Source organism: Rhinichthys klamathensis, unplaced genomic scaffold, assembly GCF_029890125.1.
Source record: "Rhinichthys klamathensis goyatoka isolate OS25496 unplaced genomic scaffold, OSU_Roscu_1.1 h1tg000107l_1, whole genome shotgun sequence".
Lineage (NCBI taxonomy): Eukaryota > Metazoa > Chordata > Actinopteri > Cypriniformes > Leuciscidae > Rhinichthys > Rhinichthys klamathensis.
In genome coordinates, this window is record NW_026606645.1 from 1,977,561 (window position 1) to 1,996,951 (window position 19,391).

At 38.5% G+C, this 19,391-nt stretch overlaps 2 protein-coding genes across 8 annotated transcripts in view; one reads left to right on the top strand and one right to left on the bottom strand.

Moving 5' to 3' along the window:
- The first annotated feature begins 34 nt into the window (after positions 1-34).
- On the top strand, positions 35-4,848 carry ndufaf5 (NADH:ubiquinone oxidoreductase complex assembly factor 5). 2 transcript variants are annotated; one of them, XM_056253607.1, is made up of 11 exons: positions 35-278; positions 372-412; positions 1,095-1,158; positions 1,859-1,906; positions 2,337-2,440; positions 2,517-2,556; positions 2,637-2,834; positions 3,217-3,277; positions 3,347-3,430; positions 4,449-4,531; positions 4,640-4,848. In XM_056253607.1, the coding sequence occupies exons 1-11, from the start codon at positions 111-113 to the stop codon at positions 4,739-4,741; spliced, it is 993 nt and encodes a 330-aa protein (XP_056109582.1). In that variant the 5' UTR covers positions 35-110; the 3' UTR covers positions 4,742-4,848. The 2 variants fall into 2 exon arrangements, with proteins under 2 accessions (XP_056109582.1, XP_056109583.1); XM_056253608.1 differs by lacking the exon at positions 1,095-1,158 and having other exon boundaries at positions 250-278; positions 4,640-4,847.
- A 1,193-nt stretch (positions 4,849-6,041) lies between these two features.
- Positions 6,042-19,391, bottom strand: part of kif16ba (kinesin family member 16Ba) — a 30,774-nt gene continuing 17,424 nt past the window's right edge. For 3 of the 6 annotated variants that reach the window (XM_056253614.1, XM_056253612.1, XM_056253609.1), the window contains 11 exons: positions 17,749-18,136; positions 16,509-16,769; positions 14,660-14,997; positions 13,102-13,260; positions 12,879-12,984; positions 10,823-10,870; positions 9,853-9,897; positions 9,651-9,773; positions 9,422-9,511; positions 6,501-6,584; positions 6,043-6,415 (listed from right to left, as the gene is read on the bottom strand). In XM_056253614.1, coding sequence (XP_056109589.1) covers positions 6,254-6,415; positions 6,501-6,584; positions 9,422-9,511; positions 9,651-9,773; positions 9,853-9,897; positions 10,823-10,870; positions 12,879-12,984; positions 13,102-13,260; positions 14,660-14,997; positions 16,509-16,769; positions 17,749-18,136 — 1,804 coding nt within the window. In that variant the 3' untranslated portion in view covers positions 6,043-6,253. Of the gene's footprint in view, positions 6,416-6,500; positions 6,585-9,421; positions 9,512-9,650; positions 9,774-9,852; positions 9,898-10,822; positions 10,871-12,878; positions 12,985-13,101; positions 13,261-14,659; positions 14,998-16,508; positions 16,770-17,748; positions 18,137-19,391 lie in introns of all 6 variants that reach the window. The other 3 variants (XM_056253615.1, XM_056253611.1, XM_056253613.1) reach the window with 2 other exon arrangements.

A 19,391-nucleotide genomic window follows, 5' to 3' on the forward strand; every position in this document is an offset into this window, starting at 1 on the left:
GACGCGAGGCTGAGCTCTGTTTTTAGAGGCACACAGATGAAACGTATTTGAAAGTGTTATGAAATGTGTTTGAAAATGGTATGTGTTGAAATGAGAATGAATTAGGAAGCATGAATATGAGCGTGAAAATCCTCCGATGTGTGTCGAGAGGATGGAGGTGTTTCTCTTCCATGCAGGGAGGCGCGATGAACGTGTTTGACAGGAACATGAAGCGCAAACAGAAAGAATGGGCTTCATCTTTACTTGACAGCGACAAATACGATTACCTTCGAGACGAGGTGAGATAGATGAATTTCTGATACCTGTGTTTGTTTCTACGAGAAGTCAAACTGTGTGTGTGAACTTCTGCTCTCATGGATTGTGTTTTGCAGGTGGCGAGCAGAGTGGCAGACAGAGTTTATGACATCTCAAGGTCACTGTCCACATATTAAACGCATGATAAATGGATAGTTCACCCAAAAATGAAAAGTCTGTCATCATTTACTCACCCTCATGTTGTTCCAAACCTGCATGAAGTTCCTTCTTCTACTAAACACAGAAGAAGATATGTTGAAGAATGTTGGTAACCAAACAGTTGATGGGCATCATTGACTAAAATCAAGTCAATGGGTCCCATCAACCAACATTCTTCAAAATATCTTATTTTGTTCTTTCTTCTAACAGAAGGAGTAAACTTAAAGAAATAGTTCAGCCAAAAAATAAAAAAAATCAGACTTTTTTTAATGTAGTGTCGTTCCAGACCCGTTTGACTTTATTCTGTTTTGTGGCATAGAAAAGGAGATGTTGAGCAGAATGTCCGATCATCTGTTTACCGCACAATAGCAGTGAATGGGGACTGGGGTTGTTGACCTTTCAAAAAAGCACCATGAAAGTGCTCCATTTTGTGCTTTTGAGTGCTCTGTGTAATGAACAGACAAATCAATTTTTTATTGCATTTTGGGAGCTCAAGAATTCCAGTCCCCATCCACTTTCATTGCAACAGCAATGTCTAATTTTGTGTTAACCAGAACAAATGTAGTCATGTAGGTTTTGAATAACATGAGGGTGAGGAAATAACAAAATGTAAGTTTCTGATCCCCTAAATGTCATCGCAGGACTTTCCCTCTGGCTTTGGATGTAGGATGTGGGAAGAGTCACATCGCAGAGCATTTGAGTAAGGTAATGTTACAGTGAATGGCATTGTTAAAGGAAAATTAAGATTTGTCATGTTTTTTGAACTTCAAGAAAAGTTGACGAATGTTTACATTACTCTTTTCATCCAAAGTTCTGTCATGAAACTCTAGATGGCGCAGGCTAATAGGTCCTTAACTCAACCTGCTTGCAATCACATCATTCTCTATAGGGCACAGCTGATTGGTTCCTGCTGTATCAGTAGCCAATGAGCTCGCTGCTCAACATTCAAATACTTGGTCAGCGTTTGCTGTAGCAGTTTGCGGCGCGCTTTCAGAAACCCTCCACCTTCCCCAGCTCCACCTGTAAAGATTTGCTATGGGCAATTCATGTATGCTATATTGTACAGCAACAGCATAACAGAGCTATTTCGCCAAGACCAAATATATCAACATGATCATGTCCATTACTCTCCCAAACACTCAGAGAGTTGTCATGACAGAAATATAATAAAAGTGAATGGAGACTAGGGCTGTCGAGCTGCTAGTGTGCTTTATTGGTTTTGAGACACTAGAAGCTTGACATTCCCTCATCACTATGTATTTTTATTGCGTGGAAAAGAGCAGCATGAACATTCTTCAAAACATCTCCTTTTGTGTTCTTAAAAAAAAAAGTCATACAGGTTTTGGAACAACATGAAAGCAAGTAAATTATTCCTTTCTGTGTAAATTATTCTCTCTCTTCTCAGGAGGTTGTTGAACGTCTCTTCTTAACAGACGCCTCAGACTCTTCCCTGGTAAGAGATTGCACAAGTCTTTATTTCACTGATGTGATAAAGACATTTAGTGTTACTTAAAAGATTTCTATTTCAAATAAATGCTTTCACCAAAACATGTATCTTGGTTTTCACAAAAATATGAAGCAGCACAACTGTTTTTCAACATTGATAATAATCAGAAATGTTTCTTGAGCATCAAATCATCATATTAGAGTGATTTCTGAAGGATCATGTGACACTGAAGACTGGAGTAATGATGCTGCAAATTCAGCTTTGAAATGTATTCAAATAGACAACAGTTCTTTTTAAATTGTAATAATATTTCACAATATTACTGTTTTTTTAAATCAAATAAATGCAATAGAAGAATTCAAAATTTAACTTGCAGACCCCAAACTTTTCAAGACATACATTTACTTGAACCTTCTTTCTCCTCCTTGTTTTTCAGAGGAACAGGAGGGAATGTGAGATTCCTACTCACTGTGTTGTGGCAGACGAGGAGTTCCTGCCCTTTCAAGAAAACACATTTGACCTAGTGCTCAGCAGCCTGAGGTACTGTACCACCCCAGTGCATGATGGGAAATTTAAAGATGAACTCTCATTCATAAACCCGTTTTCGTCTCCTCAGTCTGCACTGGGTCAACGACCTTCCTGGAGCTTTGAGACAGGTACGAGGATCTAGGCAAGTGTGCGTTCCTGTGGTGCGCTAGTCCTAAATAAACCGAAATTCCCTCTTTTTGTCGTTCAGATCCACCATGTGTTGAAGCCGGACGGCGTGTTCATTGGAGCGATGGTTGGCGGGGAGACGCTCTACGAGCTGCGGTGCTCTCTGCAGTTAGCCGAGCTGGAGAGGGAGGGCGGGTTTGCGCCCCATATCTCACCCTACACAGCTGTCACTGACCTGGGCAACCTGCTGGGACAGGCCCGATTCAACATGCTCACTGTGGTACGAGTACTCAAATATCTCCATTCAAAGATTCAGCAACAGTAGTGGCCAAAATTGAGGTCCGACATCTTCACCCTTTATTCAAATGTTATTAAAAATGTGTTTTTGTAAGCATATTGTGTTGTTGTCAAGCTAGTTTGCCTTTTTTGCCAAATAACTTTGTCAGAACCAAGATTAGTGTTTTATTCTTCCCTCATATTTTGATGGTTTAATCAAATTGTACGGTCATTAAAAATAAATATCACCTCGGGACATCACTTTTGGCCACTCCTGTACATAATCCACAGTGCTTTATGGCAGTCACTGTTTGTGTATTGCATTTTTAAGTTTGATTTGAATTATGAGTGATTATATTGAGGCTCATTATTGTGTTGTAATCCAGGACATTGATGAAGTTCAGGTCCATTACCCTGGTATGCTGGAGGTCATGAGTGATTTACAAGGTAAACTCTGCGTCTTGTAAATTTGGTGATTTGTTGAGAATGTGTTTAACATTTATTCATCCACTTCAGGTATGGGCGAGAGCAACTGTGCGTGGAACAGGAAGTCACTCCTGCAAAGAGACACTATACTGGCGGCCGCTGCCATTTATAAAGGTGAGGCCGCGAACCGTGAACTGCACCGAACGCATGGAGGATTCACTCGAATGTAACACTAGCTATGTTTCCATCCACCTGTTTTTATGCCAGGTTTGGGATATCGCATAAAAATTGAGGCGGTCTCTTTATTACAGATATTCTCCACCAATTTATTTTCCACGGAAGTGACGATTTTGTTCTCTTGAACACATGGGATGGAAACTGTGCTTTATTCGCAAATGTTTTATACGATACTCCAATCCTGCGTTAAATTAAGTTCAAGTTAAGCTAAATTTGCATCTTTGGATGAAAACGTAACTAATATTATGTAATAATATTACTAATATTATATATTTTAAATTAACATTGTAATGACAATTAAAATGTCCATAGTATTTATTTTATTATATATTTATTATTTTAACACTTATAATTCTATGTAGAATAGTGGTTTTCAATCAGGAGGCAGAAGGATTGATGAATTAAAATTATTTAAAATAAAAATGTTTAAAAAAAAAGCCTAAATGGTTAAAAATCAGGATGTAAGACATAATCGTGTAATTCTCATGATTTTGGACAACCTATGAGGACATTTTTCAAAAGTGTGATTTATAGACCTGGAAAAGTTTAAGTCATTTATAATGAATATAATTTAGATTTGCATGATAAATTTAGTCAAGCCATAACATTTTATCGGGTAGAAAATTGATATTTAATCGGGAAGTAATGTAGATTTCACGGGTAATAAAAAGTGTAAACTATGAAGAACATTCAGTTATTGGAATTACGGAATTTTAATTATTTATAATTAGGTTATTTAGTTATATTATATCGCCACTCCTAGTTACTGTAAAAAAAAAAAAAAAAAAAAAAAAAATTAGCAGTTTTGTTATTATAGCAGAAGTATCTTGGACCTTTGCCAATGGATTCAATAAGGTTAGGAACTACTGATTTTGAACGCTAAATAATTTTATTTACCTAAATGAGATTGATGACCCTAGATATTGTGTAATTCTATTAACGTCATTTCTTTTAGAGATGTACGGCAGTGAAGACGGCTCAGTTCCAGCCACGTTTCAGATCCTCTACATGATTGGCTGGAAGCCTCATGATTCTCAGGTCTGTTGCATTTTCATTGGTCAGAATTGAACAAACAGCCAATCGCATTCCTCCAAAAGTGGACCTGTAGTCGGATTCTGATTTTGCCATCTTGTGATGAATTTACAGGCGAAACCAGCAAAACGGGGTACGGCGAATGTCTCATTCGCGGATTTATCAAAAATTGACAAACTTCAGACCGACCACCAGAACACCAATGACAAGTCCTAGGAGTCATGTTTTATCCCTCAAATCAACTTATGTGCTTTGAAGGATCTGCTTTACTTATATGAACATGATTACACTGAAATGTTGCATCAACAAACTGTAATTTTTGCACAAGCTTCCTTTGACAAATGTACTCCAACATAAATAAACCATGAATACAGTTTGCCTTACTCTCTAAAACTGAGTTACCAAATCATGTTACTCACAAATGATTACATTCAGTTTCAGAAATAAAAAAGCAAATGAAAATATTGTTTTAAAAATGTATACATCTTACACTCAGCACTCTTTTAAAGTATTCTACAGTCCAACTAGCTCAAGAAAATCCTAACGGCTAATATAGCAGTACTATCCCTTTCCTTCAAACATCATGTACAGATCAAGTGTACAATACATTTACATACACATATGGCTTTATAGTGCTGAACATAAATTCAAATTACAGCATATTCTACATTAAAAGCCCTTTAACTGCGTCCAGTGAGCCGGACAATCATTTCCAATCAAAGGTTCTGGAAGACATTGGCTCACAGTACATGTGGCATTTTGTGAGCTTTGACCTCTTAGTGGTTATTAAAACACATATCTGCTAAATGTTAGCATGAGTATAATGGATGATAATGAGTATATATGGATTGGAGCCAATCAGAGGCCTCCGTTCTCATTAATGGCAGTTACAACAAAGTAAAGCAAGTGGCGATTCATTACATGCAGCAACTTAAACATGAATCACAAGTGAATCACAAACCCAAGTAGCAGCTACAGGACGTCCTGTGTGTCCACAGAAAAAGGCTTCATGGTCCTCGATGTAAACACAAGATGTTTGAAGCAGGTTATGGTGACCATCAGTTGTCATGTTAACACGTTTCATTTTCTTTGATGCATTTTAAAGCTCAATTACAGCCGACAAGGCACTAACTAAACTATTTACATCTACTTTGGATCCTTTCAATCTTTTCTTATTCCTCCTTCACCTGATTTCCAACTTTCCTGAGTGTGTTCATGAGAATATACGAGTGAATCCAGGGCATATTTCACCTCAAAAAAAAAAAAAAAAAAAAAAGCTGATTTTTTTATTTATTAGGATTGTTTCCATTATGATATTATTTACATGACAATATGAAGAAAAAAAAAATATATTATTTAAAGTGATTGTAAAGTATGGTAGCATTGGTTGTATTTTTTTAAAGGAAAAAATATTTTAGTAATTTTTAACGTGAATACAGTAAACAAATTCGGAATCACCCTAGAATAACAAACTACAAAAAAAACCTCAAAAGTAAAAACGTGCTTAATTGTCATGCAAATAATATCACAATGGTTTTTTTTTTTTTTAAATGGAGAATATAATTCCTTATTTTTTTCCCTTTTAATTTTAGGGTAAAATATCTTTCTTCGTTTGTGAGTGAATCAGTTTGTATTTATGTGTGTGTGTGTGTGTATCAGAGAGCTGCATAAAGTGCAAGTAAATTAGTGTTTATGTGTTTTATTGGTGTGTGTGTGTGTGTGAGTGTGTCAGCCCGTCCCGTGACTGCTGTAGTCGAACACTCCCTTCTTAAAGAAAGGAGAGATGTCGCACACGGCGTGTTTGGAGAGTTGTAATCCACACTCGTCCGTTCTCAGAGGAGAGGAGGAGGATGATGTCATCATCACATGGAAGAAGTTCCGCAGGTATTGCTGGGAAAACACAATGGCATCTTAGATTAGATTAGAAAAACACCTTCTCATTCAAAGGTGAATGACAGTAAACACATCCGATTACCTCCAACTGATTCCGGCGCTCCGCAATCATTCTTTCGTCTCTGTTTCCAAAAATCTTTTTGGGAGGGAAGGCCAAAGCCGCGAGCTAGAACAAGACATTCACGAATTAAAATATATCTAATATGTCATAGTTGGGTGATTCACACGAAAACACTGCAAGATTATATTTAAATAATTTATAGGAATGATAACTTTTTTTTAAATATAAATATTTACAATAATGCTAAAAGAATCAAATTTGACAGGTTACATGAATAAATTTGATCTAAAAATCAATTTAATCTTTTGCATTTATCCAGAACAACCTGTAATGCATTAAGCTTATTGCATGAAAATAATGCATAAATAAATATAAATAAATGTATGGTCCTAAAAATGTGTTTAACTTTTCTTTAAGCATAATATTGAATTATTTTGGGGTTGAAATGCATTTATTTCAAATACAAATAAAAATAATCATAAAAAATGTACAAGTTACATACATAAATTTGATCTGAAATGAATTTAATCTTTTATGTTTATGCATTTATCCAAAGCAACTTATGTATTCCAGGCAGGGCTAGCCAGTAACTTTTTTGCTCACCAGCCACTGTGGTTAGTGTCTAAGTCTAAAGTTATTAGCCACTCGGCATTTTCACTGGCCACAATTTTGACATCGATTTGACAAAAGCTGCCATTTAGATATTTTTTATATTATCTCATAATGTGGCAGCAGGTTTATTAGGATGCTGTCACTTTAAGACCTGACGCACGGATCCATTATACTGTTACACATGCGTTTTCTTTCTCAATTGTTTACATTCACTTAAAACATAACTGACTGTGTTTACATGAATACTCGCCAAGACCGGCATTTTGACTTTATTTTGTGTGTACTTGACTGTTTAAGCGCAATACGCAACGAAAAATAACTCGATTTAATGCTGAGAGGCGGCTTTATGTGCGTGCACTTTGGGTGAGAGCACAACATCTGTGGGAATGAGTAAAATTATGCGCAATACGTGCATTCACACGCCGATATTCAAGCCCTGTAACGCCAACAATATTCATCTGGAGCAAATGAAACGAGTGAGTGAGTGGAGGCGGGTTTGTGTGTCACTCGCTGTCGGAGAGATGAGAGCGAGAGAAAGTGTAGCTGGTATCGTGTATCTGTTTTGTGGAAAATTAGTATTACAGTTTTTCTCAACACTATTGCTTAAACACTATAACCAGGCTTTTGAACTAAAATTTCAAAACCATAATGCCATTTATCAAAAAGCACACCCATTTCACTGAACTATGAACACTATTCCCCTGTTTTGACACATTAGTCAGATTTGTTGAACTGTCACAGCAAAACTCTACACACAAATGCCTACACCACGTGGTCATTTAGAAAGCACTAGCATTCAAAATTGTTCACTCAAGCCAGCTCAGCTTCAGCTCAGTTAGCACACAATTACCCAGGTGAAAACACTAAGAGTCAAAATTGAACACACATCAGTCATATCCTTCAATAGATAGATAAAAGGTTATACAATCTTTCATAAAAGATAAAAATCAGTTTACTGAGTTTTGGAACAATGGATCCACAGAGAAATTAAGCAATATGTCGAGGAGGGAGAGGATGAGGATGAGGAGGAAAAGGAGGAGGAAGAGGATGAGGAGGAGGAAGAGGAGGAGGAATAGGAAGAGGAGGAGGAATAGGAGGAGGAAGAGGATGAGGAGGAGGAGAAGGAGGAGGAGGAAGGGCAAGGGCAAGGGCAAGAAGACAAGCAGTCTCGGATGAAATTCAAGCCACTTTAGTTGGCCATGTCCTTGTCCATGGTATGAGGGAGGCTGGGCAACGAGTACAGCCAAATTTGAGTCGCTTCACCGTCGCCTCCATCATCAGAACCTTCAGGGAGGTGTGGTGGCAAACACATTTCTATCACTGAATAAGAGACAAACATTTCCAATTGTCTTTGATGAGGTTTATGTTCTTGCAAGAAAAGGCCAGCAGTCGTACAGTCACACAGAGCGGCTGCAGAGTGTGACAGTGAAGGGAGGGCATCCTTTCTCCTTTATAGTCTTGACTCCCAGAATGTTATCTTTCTAGGCCAATGATGGTGTTTCAACCATATGTGGAACATTCTTAGACTTGTTCATCATATTGTATCCTTGAGTGGAGGCATGTACCAACACTCTTTACCATTCCAATACAATTCCAGATTTGAATAAGGTTTGTGTGTGCTCTTTTGCTGTCATATGATGCTCACACACATCTTACGTAAGAGTAAGAGAGAGTAAAAAAAAAAAGATGGGGGGAGGGAGGGCGGGGGACCACAAGCAACATGACTTACCAGTTTTGGAAATGTTGTTTTGAATTTATAGCACCAGTGTGTAAGACTATGTTGTAGTGTGTGTATTTTTGAGGGCTTGTGTGTCCTGTCTGAGGGGAAAGTTTGGTTTTTCAGCAAGAGTGAATGGTTTTGAGTGTAGAGCTTCATTTTGACCTGAAAATAGGATGTTTGGGGAATTGGGTGAGACGTTATGGATTTGTGTTTACTGTTTTGAGAATACGAGGCATAGTTTTAAGAAATGTGTTTAAGCAATCGAGAAAAACTGTAAAAGCGTTTCAGATATTTCAGTATGGATATGTATTGAAAAATCAATATTTTTTGACAACACTACACTGCACTTTTTTATTTCAGATGCCTTTTTAAAAGACTACAATTGAAAAATGTATATATTATATATAAAATTCAACCCGCCAAAGTGGCCATAGGAGTGACTGCGCTAAATCCACCCACATTTGGCAGCTGCTAATGTCAAGCCCAGATTCCAGGTTTGTATTTCATCAGTACGTGCACTCTCTGGGAATCAAACCCATAACCCTTCCGTTGCTAGCGTCATGCTCTGCTTATTGTGTCACATGTTTCCATGTGTACATGTAGGTCTTACCTCTGGATATTTCAGCTTCAGAGACTTGTGCATCTCCCGAAAACGACTGTATCTTCTAAACACCGTCCACGTTTCATCCAGAACTGTGATCTGAACACAGACGCAAAACACTGAGTCATCAAAGATTTTCATGTGGAGATTTTTTTATTCAGTGGAGGTCGCCTGATGGTCAATTCGACAATTCTCATAGATAATGCACTGACTGAGACTGTATAAAACGCAGACAAACCTTGACCTCAAACTCGAAGTGTTCGTCTTTGCCTTGTCCGCACAGGACGTGACGTGGAATACTGATCTTCACGGGATCTTTGAGATTCTCTGGACTCGGATCCAGGGGAATCGACACCAGTCGCTGTGGAAAGACGGCCAGTGGCGGTCAGAAAACATGCTGATGAAATATCATTCCCTAAACACGTACAGTAAGATCATACCTCATATTTCAGTTTGCGTGGATCCAAGCGTTTTTTATCGTTGTCCTGAGAGATTGAAATTTGAGTTTATTAGGGTCACAAAATTACACACACATAACTCAACGGAGCTGATTTCAGGGGTCAAGCAAGTACTTGTTTGTCATTTCGTACGAATAGCTATGTTTCCATACAGTGTTGCAAATTTAACGTGGAATTAAAGTGGAATATCGCTTCTGGGAGGGAATTAAACCAAATCATCGTGACGACAGACTTTGGCTCAGGGATTTCAGAACGAACAAACCAACATCTGAGATGCTGTCCAGTTATCCAATCACATCCTCTGTTGAGGCAAAGTCACATGAGTTTTTTGTTGCGCATCGAAGGATTTAAAAAAAAAAAGAGTTCACTTCTTATTGGATAATTATTTTTTATCCGGCTCAATTGAGCACATACGTTTTTTATGCCCATTTTTAGTAGCATACGCATCTTGGCATTTCCATCCAGTGTTTTAATGCAATATCCCAAAATTCCCATAAAAATAGATGGATGGAATCAGTGAATGTGATTTAACCAAGTAGAACATGTTCTTGGATCAACATCTTTGTTGATCCTGGAAAAAGATTCCAATCAACCAATCAGATTTGAGGGATAGGTCTACAGTTTGTGTCAAGTTTAGGCTTACAACCAGGGTTAGGTGCTTCTACATCAGTGTTATTCACCTATCATTTCCCTCTGATTTTAAGAAATAAGTTATGGGTAGGGTTAGGACTAGGAAACATGTTGATCTAGGAACATGTCTAGGAAGAGTGAGATAACAAAAAAAAAATCATTGCATCGACACAAGAAATCGGTGGGCAAGGCTGCATGCTCCCAAAGTGGAAAACCGCAGAGGAAAGACCCAAGATTGTGAGCAATATGCAAATTATTAAGGCTGGATCATGCAAATCACAGTCCACTCAGCTGGTGCTGATTGGCTGAGGCCTGTGCTTACCTCATCCGTCAATCTAACAGAGCTACCGTCACTATCCTGCTCCTCCTCCTGTAGAGTTAAACAACTGTGTTGGTGCCAAAAACATTGTCTTTTGTGCATGACTAGGGAGACATTCAACTATTTTCCCACAATGTGTGCCTGCACAGAAATCTCAAATTAAAAGCTTTGGCTAATTTGATTGTTATTCCCTTTTAATAAGTTTGCAAAGTCACAAATCTGTTTTTTGCGTTGTCATTATGGTTTATGGAGTGTAGATTGATGTGAAGAAAATAAAAGAAAGTTATTTAAAGTAGTTTAACATAAGGCAGCAACATAACAAAATGTGAAAAAAAATGAAGGTGAACAAATACTTTTGCAAGGCACTGTATACACACATACACTCACCTAAAGGATTATTAGGAACACCCGTTCAATTTCTCATTAATGCAATTATCTAATCAACCAATCACATGGCAGTTGCTTCAATGCATTTAGGGGTGTGGTCCTGGTCAAGGCAATCTCCTGAACTCCAAACTGAATGTCAGAATGGGAAAGAAAGGTGATTTAAGCAATTTTGAGCGTGGCATGGTTGTTGGTGCCAGACGGGCCAGTCTGAGTATTTCACAATCTGCTCAGTTACTGGGATTTTCACGCACAACCATTTCTAGGGTTTACAAAGAATGGTGTGAAAAGGGAAAAACATCCAGTATGCGGCAGTCCTGTGGGCGAAAATGCCTTGTTGATGCTAGAGGTCAGAGGAGAATGGGCCGACTGATTCAAGCTGATAGAAGAGCAACTTTGACTGAAATAACCACTCGTTACAACCGAGGTATGCAGCAAAGCATTTGTGAAGCCACAACACGCACAACCTTGAGGCGGATGGGCTACAACAGCAGAAGACCCCACCGGGTACCACTCATCTCCACTACAAATAGGAAAAAGAGGCTACAATTTGCAAGAGCACACCAAAATTGGACAGTTGAAGACTGGAAAAATGTTGCCTGGTCTGATGAGTCTCGATTTCTGTTGAGACATTCAGATGGTAGAGTCAGAATTTGGTGTAAACAGAATGAGAACATGGATCCATCATGCCTTGTTACCACTGTGCAGGCTGGTGGTGGTGGTGTAATGGTGTGGGGGATGTTTTCTTGGCACACTTTAGGCCCCTTAGTGCCAATTAGGCATCGTTTAAAAGCCACGGCCTACCTGAGCATTGTTTCTGACCATGTCCATCCCTTTATGGCCACCATGTACCCATCCGCTGATGGCTACTTCCAGCAGGATAATGCACCATGTCACAAAGCTCGAATTATTTCAAATTGGTTTCTTGAACATGACAATGAGTTCACTGTACTTAAATGGCCCCCACAGTCACCAGATCTCAACCCAATAGAGCATCTTTGGGATGTGGTGGAACAGGAGCTTCGTGCCCTGGATGTGCATCCCACAAATCTCCATCAACTGCAAGATGCTATCCTATCAATATGGGCCAACATTTCTAAAGAATGCTTTCAGCACCTTGTTGAATCAATGCCACGTAGAATTAAGGCAGTTCTGAAGGCGAAAGAGGGTCAAACACAATATTAGTATGGTGTTCCTAATAATCCTTTAGGTGAGTGTATATATATTAGTGCGTGCATAATTATTAGGCAATCCGATGTACCAATATTTTTTTCTTTTTTTTTCAAGCACAGTTTACCAAATTTCAAACCACATCAAATTTAATAACTATTCTTATTTTTGTATATAATCATTGTTAACGTTGATATATAATTGTTAACGATGGCCGGAAGCGGGAAAAAAATATTTTTTCAAGAAAAAATGGGCTAAAAAAAGAGATTTAACACACTGAAAAGTCAAAAATGATTAAATGCAATACTAATAGAAATTGAAAAATTAAAGTGTGACCATAGGACAAGAAATGCTCATTGGGGTAACAGGCTCACACACAAAAAAAAAGAAGACGAGACGAATGTTGACTGCAAAAGACTTTCTGGTGGTTTCACACTTAATTCCTAGTCTCCAGACTATAGCTGTTGCAGTTTAAAGTGTGACTGTGGGAGCTGTAGTCATATACCTGCAGTGAGTCTGAGGACAGCGAGAGTGTGTTATTGTTCTCTCTGTTCAGCAGGTTCAGTTTCTGCAGCCTCCGCTGGACCTCTTCTTCAATATACGCGTTTATCCTGAAGGAGAAACGAGTCATTAAAGGAACAGTCCAGTCATTACTTGGCCAAATCACAAGCGAGCGGTAAAGCTGTCCAGCATGTTGCGTGTTGGAGAGCACTGAGCAGCGTGCGCACCTCTCGTCTCCTACAGAGAGAACGCTGGGGAGGGTCTGTATGGGGCTGACGGGCGACTGGCTCACATTGTTCTTTTCCTCTCCGCTCACGCTTAGACTCCGCACACTTCCTTCACTCTCACTGATCCTCTGCTTTAGCTGGGCAATCTCTCGCTCCATCCTGAGAAACATCCACAATAAAATCAGAAGGACAAGAGCTCTGGATTCATCAGATTCATTTCTAGAGACCCCTGGGGGCCGCAAGGGGGTCCTAGGGTTCGGGTTTGTTTTTATTTATTAAGTACATTTTTTGAGGCTGTTATAGTTCATGTCTGCACTTAAAATCTTAATTAAATATTACATGCTTAGCGGGATTATTTTTAGCATAGCGTGGCATCCTGCTTTCTAAAGACCGGTCGGAAATTCGTTAATTTATTCATTATTAAGACATTAATTATGATTATTTTACTTTTATTTTTTCAGTATTCTAAATATTTACTTTTTGGGGGGAAATTCAAGTGCCAATTTCAGAAGCACTTGTCAATTTAATAAAAGTAAATATTTTCCAGACAATATTTTAATAATTTATTTTAGTATACCGACTATGTAAAAGCTAATTATATATATTTTTTGGAAAATACCATGTATACATTTGATGTATACACACAAAAAAATTTGGGGTCGGTACAATTTTAAATACTTTTAAAAGAATTCTCTTCTGCTAACCATGGCTGCGCTTATTTGATTAAAAATACAACAAAAATCAGTTATAGTATTAAATATTATTCCAGTGTAAATCAGCTGTTTTCTGTGTGAATATATAGTAAAGTGTAATTTATTCCTGTGATCAAAGCTGAATTTTCAGCATCACCAGTGTCAGTGTCTTCAGTGTCAAATGATCCTTCACAAATCAGTATAATATGAGGATTTGATGCTCAAGAAACATTTATTATTATTATCAATGTTGAAACAGTTGTTGGTCTGTCAGTTGTACAGTTTTTTTTTTTTTTTTTAGGATTCTTTGATGAATAGGAAGTTCAAAAGAACAGCATTTGTTTGAAATAGAATCTTTTGTAACATTATAAATGTCTTTACTGTCACTTTCGATCAAATTAAGTATTGATTTCTTTCCTCCAAAAAATAAAAAATAAAATTCTCACTGACCCCAAACTTTTGAACGGTAGTGTATATATATATAAATAATAAATATAAACATATATTGCCTTGATGCTTATGGGAGGTTTATATTCATGTGAATTTATTGGAATAATTATGCATTTATGTTTGTATTTGTGAGGATTTATGTTTTATGTGAGTGGTCTGGCATGACAATGTTCTAAACGGGATTAATAAAGTTTTTACCATTACCTTAATCGTGTTCTTACACAGTATAATTTAATATTCTTTCTAAACTTCTTCTTCTATAAATGGATTTTTATACATAAAAATATACAGCTCAGCTTTACATTTATGAACAGGTTCCCACAAGAGGATCATCGTATTAGAGGGTCCTTCGCATCACAAAGTTTTAAAAAGGAAAACCCCAGTGCTAGTGTGCTCCTAAAAAAACAAGCCCACACCTGTCCTGGTCCAGGTCTTGTGTTCCTGTAAACCTGGACGTGCTCTGTCCCAGTGCGGACTGTGACCTCTTGCGGGGCCCTTCAGGGTCCGGCTCCAGGCTGAGGCTCCTGCGATAGGCCGAGTGTTTCCGCTCCAGACGCGCGACCGCCTGCTCCAGAGCCTCCCGCTGCTGTTTCTCCCTCCACTCCAGGATCTCCTTCTCCTTCCTGCGAACCTTCTCCTCCTGTCGGGCCACGTTTGCAGTGAACTCGTACGACTGCTGCAGCTGCTGCAACTGCTCCGCGCTCGCGCTGTACTGAGACAAGCGCTCCTCCTTCTCCTCCAGCTCCTTCTCAACCTGAGAAAGATAAAGGACAGTTTTTGAGATGCTGCTACTAAAACAAGTTCTTAAGGTGAAAAAAAATCTTGGGTTTAAATAAGTTAAACAAGTCTCTGATATTCTGGTATCCAGATATTGCTCAACTTCCTCCTTCAATGTAAGTCTACAGGAATTGTAACTCTCATTTTATATCTAGCCAGATGAAAATCATATGTCTGGTCACTGTATAAAAAAATAAAAATAAAATAAAAATAAAAACACTTCTAAACCACCTGCATGATTTGAGGTATTATCATTCATGTCTGTACTAGAGGAGTTTGCTCAAATGCCATGCTGGGATTTGTAGGAAAACTAGAATGATGACTCAAATGATTTGGTGAATCAGTTTTTTTGGAACTGATTCATTTCAAATGAAGTTGCGTTTTGCCACACTGACAAAAATCACGGACAAACTGGACCGTTTTGAAAACACCTGAACTTCTGTCACGTTTCTAAATTCACAAAAAGATTTCAGCAATATTAGTGTTATTTTTGTATCATTTATATACTATTATAGTATTTAATATTTTGAATTAGCTTTTCTTTTTTATATTTTCAGTTTTCATTTAAATTTTAGTTTTGAGTCATTTTGAGCTTTTGTTACTTTTATTAGTTTTTAATATTTCTATTTAGCTTGATTTTTATTTCAGTTTTAATAATTTTAGTACTTCAACTTCAACCAAGACAACTTTTCAAAATTTCATAAAAGTTTAAAGCTAGGGTAGGCAACTTTCGGAGAAGGCTAGCAATTAGCGAGTTAGCTTTGAAAGCATGCGATCCCACCCTCCCTTCAGAGCGCCTCCAAAGCCCCGCCTCCTTCAAAACACATACAGCCAGAGCAAAAGCGTCACGAGAGTCGGCGTTAAACTACTTCATGTCTCAAAGCAAATAACATTACAATAATAATGAATAAACAACCTGTACCACCTGACTGCTGCAGATTCATTTCAGCATTGATAGTGTTGACATAAATTCGAGTCATGAACTGATCTGAGTGTAACATCACAGGTTTCCATCTCTTCCAAATTACAGCAGTTATGGTGTGAACGCAGCATGAGCTGGTTGTTTTGGTTCAGGAGGAACTGTAAAAGGCGGCTGCTGTTTTGTTTGCGCTGCTCAGTGACTGACGTCTGTCTAATTCGGCATGAAACACACTGATGACGTGTGATATGAGGAGGTGTGGAAATACATACGCTGACAGGCAGGTAGGACATCGTTTCATTGCATTCAGACCTAATTCAATGATTGAACGAACATTTTATGGTCCTACTCTTCCACAGACGATATATATATATATATATATATATATATATATACATTTAGACCACTTAACTTGGACTTACTTAGACCACTTATCCTGATTGCTATCAGGATGTGGACTTTCAACAAAAAAAGTTTCTGGAACAAATCACCTATATCCAGTCTTTAAGTTTTTAAAAAATGTTCTGGCCGAGTAGCGTCAGGATGAGACCGAGTTTTGAGAGTGTTACCTGATACAGAGTCTCGTCCAGTTCTTTGTCCATTTCTTCTGAACTTCTGTCCAAACCAGGAGAGCCTGTTCCCCCTCTCGCTCTCTCCAGGAGCTCGCTGGCTCTCTGGCGCTCCTCTGAGACAGCAGGGAGCTGTTTCTCACGGAGAGATAGGAGCTGTCTCTCTTTAAACTGCAGCCTGTGTTCGGCCTGCTGGATCAGAGCCTCCTCCTGACCCAAAGAGGACACGTCCTGAACGCCACGCTCCATCACGTCACGGACCTGCAAAGCAGAGAACAGGATGAGACACAGCGAATCGCCAGATTCCAGTCCATTTAAAATTTCATATTGATTTGATTTATTTAATTTATTTTATTTTTTGGTCATAAAGTTCTATTTACTCACAAGCATCTGCTAATGCTTTAAATTATTCACTTTTTCAGACTGATTCAAACAGGTAACTCGTCTTATTGAACTATTTATTATGACTCACATATATTAGTAATTTGTTTCAGGAATAGGGCTACAAGAGAGTAAAAGAGTCATTTGTTTGAGAACTGGCCTACACAGGTCACACTATTTCAAGTAAATAAAAAAATTCAGAAAATTAAATTACTAACATTACCATATTAATGTTGCCATATTAAACAGTATTTAAGTGCCACACTATTATCCCAATAGTTAAAGGGTTAGTTAGTTAGTGTCCCTCTCATTAGGCAGCAACGTCATTGCAACTTTCAAGGCCCAGAAAGGTAGTAAAGACGTCATTAAAAGGTCCATGTGACTACAGTGGTTCAGTGAAAATTCTGTCTTCAATAATAAGCCTACGTTCTGACATAACCAGGAAGCGCTGCAGTTCACACTACGTCAACAGTGTAGGAGAATAACATGGAAGAGAAGAGATTGTTGAATAAAGTTGTTATTTAGGGGGTTTTGCGCACAAAAAGTAATCTCGTCGCTTCATAACATTAAGGTTAAACCACTGTAGTCACATGGACAATTTGAACAATATCATTAATAACTTTATGGGTCTTGAAAGTTGCAATGACGTTGCTGCTTATGGGTGGTTCAGAAACCTCTCGGATTTCATCAAAAAGTCTTACGGGTTTGGAACGTGAGTAATTAATGACAGAATTATAATTTTGGGTGAACTAACCCTTTAAAGACAACACTCTAGATAATAAACAATTAAACACGACCCCAAATAACATGCTTGTTCGAATCTGTTTTCAGTGAGCTTTTGAGATACGGACAGCTCTACCTGTCTCTGTTTGTCCTTGTGCGCGTGCAGCAACAGGCCGAGAGACGTGCGCTCATTGGCCACCTCCCGTTCCAGTCGGTCCTCCAGCTGGATCAGCGACTCCTCCAGCAAAGCCAGCTCCTCCACCTGCGTCTGCTTGAAATGCTGATAGCCTGCCTGCGCGCTCCTGCGGGCCTCCTCCCCGCTCTCCTCCTCCTCTCCATCGATGCGCGCCTCCTTCGCTCTGAGCAGCTCCTCCTTGAGCTCGGTGAGCGTGCGCCTCTCCTCCTCCAGTCGCCGAGCTTCATCGGGAGTGAGCAGGACGGACGCCTCCTCGCTGCGCTCCCTCAGCTGCTCCTCCAGACGCCCCACCAGACTCAGCTGCTCCTTCTCACGCTCCTCAAGACGCCTGGAAGACATTCAGTCCGACACGCTTTCAAAAGTAGGCACTCCATATTATATTTTTTTTTAAAAATCCAAATTTAAATACATTTTTAAATGTATGATATCTTTATAATATAACATTTCCAATATAACTTTAGAATGATTATAACTTTAACAAATAAAAGTAACGACAAATAATTAAATAACACGCACATAATTATTATTTTTTATAAATAACTTAATTTAATTGAATAATTTATACTAATAATATTATGTGATACTAATATTACTGTGTATATACATTTTAAAAGAATATGATTATACTTATAATAGTTTTATTAGTTAAATTTACTTTTACATAACACTACATTTATATATATATATATATTAGTGCTGTCAAACGATTCAAATATTTAATCGCGATTAATCGCATTAATGTCATAGTTAACTCGCGATTAATCGCACATTTTTATCTATTCTAAATATCTCTTGATTTCTTTTTGTCCCATTATTTTTTCTCATTTTAACGCTCTTATCAACATGGACAAGTGGATCGGCTTGCTTTGTGCAAATGTTTTTTTATTGAAAACAACATGGGCATATACTGTGTTCAATTTCACACTAACATTCTCACTTGGAGCAAATAATCTCTCACACAATGTAACACTGTCCATCAATAAAAGGGTGAAAGAAATACTGACGAGGTCCTGATATTGACGAGGGGGCGGAGAATTCGCATCAGCTGTGTGTGTGTGTGTGTGTGTGTGTGTGTGCTTGGCCATCATCAAGTGGTATTTCAGACTGGACGTGCTGCGATGATGATAGCTCAGTTCACAACGACAAAACACACAGATCACTTTGGTCTTGTCAATGGAACCATTTGGCAACTTTTTAAAAGTAAACTTTCCATTCAGAATCTTATTGGCGTCCATTTCGGCGTCTCGCGCTTGTCATCCACTCAAAACGTAACGTTAACCAACTATTTGGCTGGCTCGCAAGCCCAAACAAGTGTGTGTGGCGTGCCTGTTGTTTTGTTTCCGGTCTAGCTAGATCCGCTTGCGTTTTGGTCGACGAAGCAACAAAACGTCCTCGCGCGGCCCAAGCCATTGAAATTAATCAATTGAAACCGCGCATGCCGCGTCCTGTTGCAAAAGCATGTGAAAAAAACTACAAAGTTTGCTAGGCCAAAAAGACCGTTAATCACGCGATAAATAAATTAACGCCGTTAAAATGGGTTTGCGTTAACGCCGTTAATAACGCGTTTAACTGACAGCCCTAAT

What these genes read in the sequence shown, in the direction of transcription:
- ndufaf5 (XM_056253607.1), top strand. Translation starts at nt 111, where the DNA reads ATGAATATGAGCGTGAAAATCCTCCGATGTGTGTCGAGAGGATGGAGG. An exon ending in TCGCAGAGCATTTGAGTAAG is followed by an intron (nt 1,159 to 1,858) that starts GTAATGTTACAG and finishes CTCTCTTCTCAG; the next exon opens with GAGGTTGTTGAACGTCTCTT. An exon ending in GATTCAACATGCTCACTGTG is followed by an intron (nt 2,835 to 3,216) that starts GTACGAGTACTC and finishes GTTGTAATCCAG; the next exon opens with GACATTGATGAAGTTCAGGT.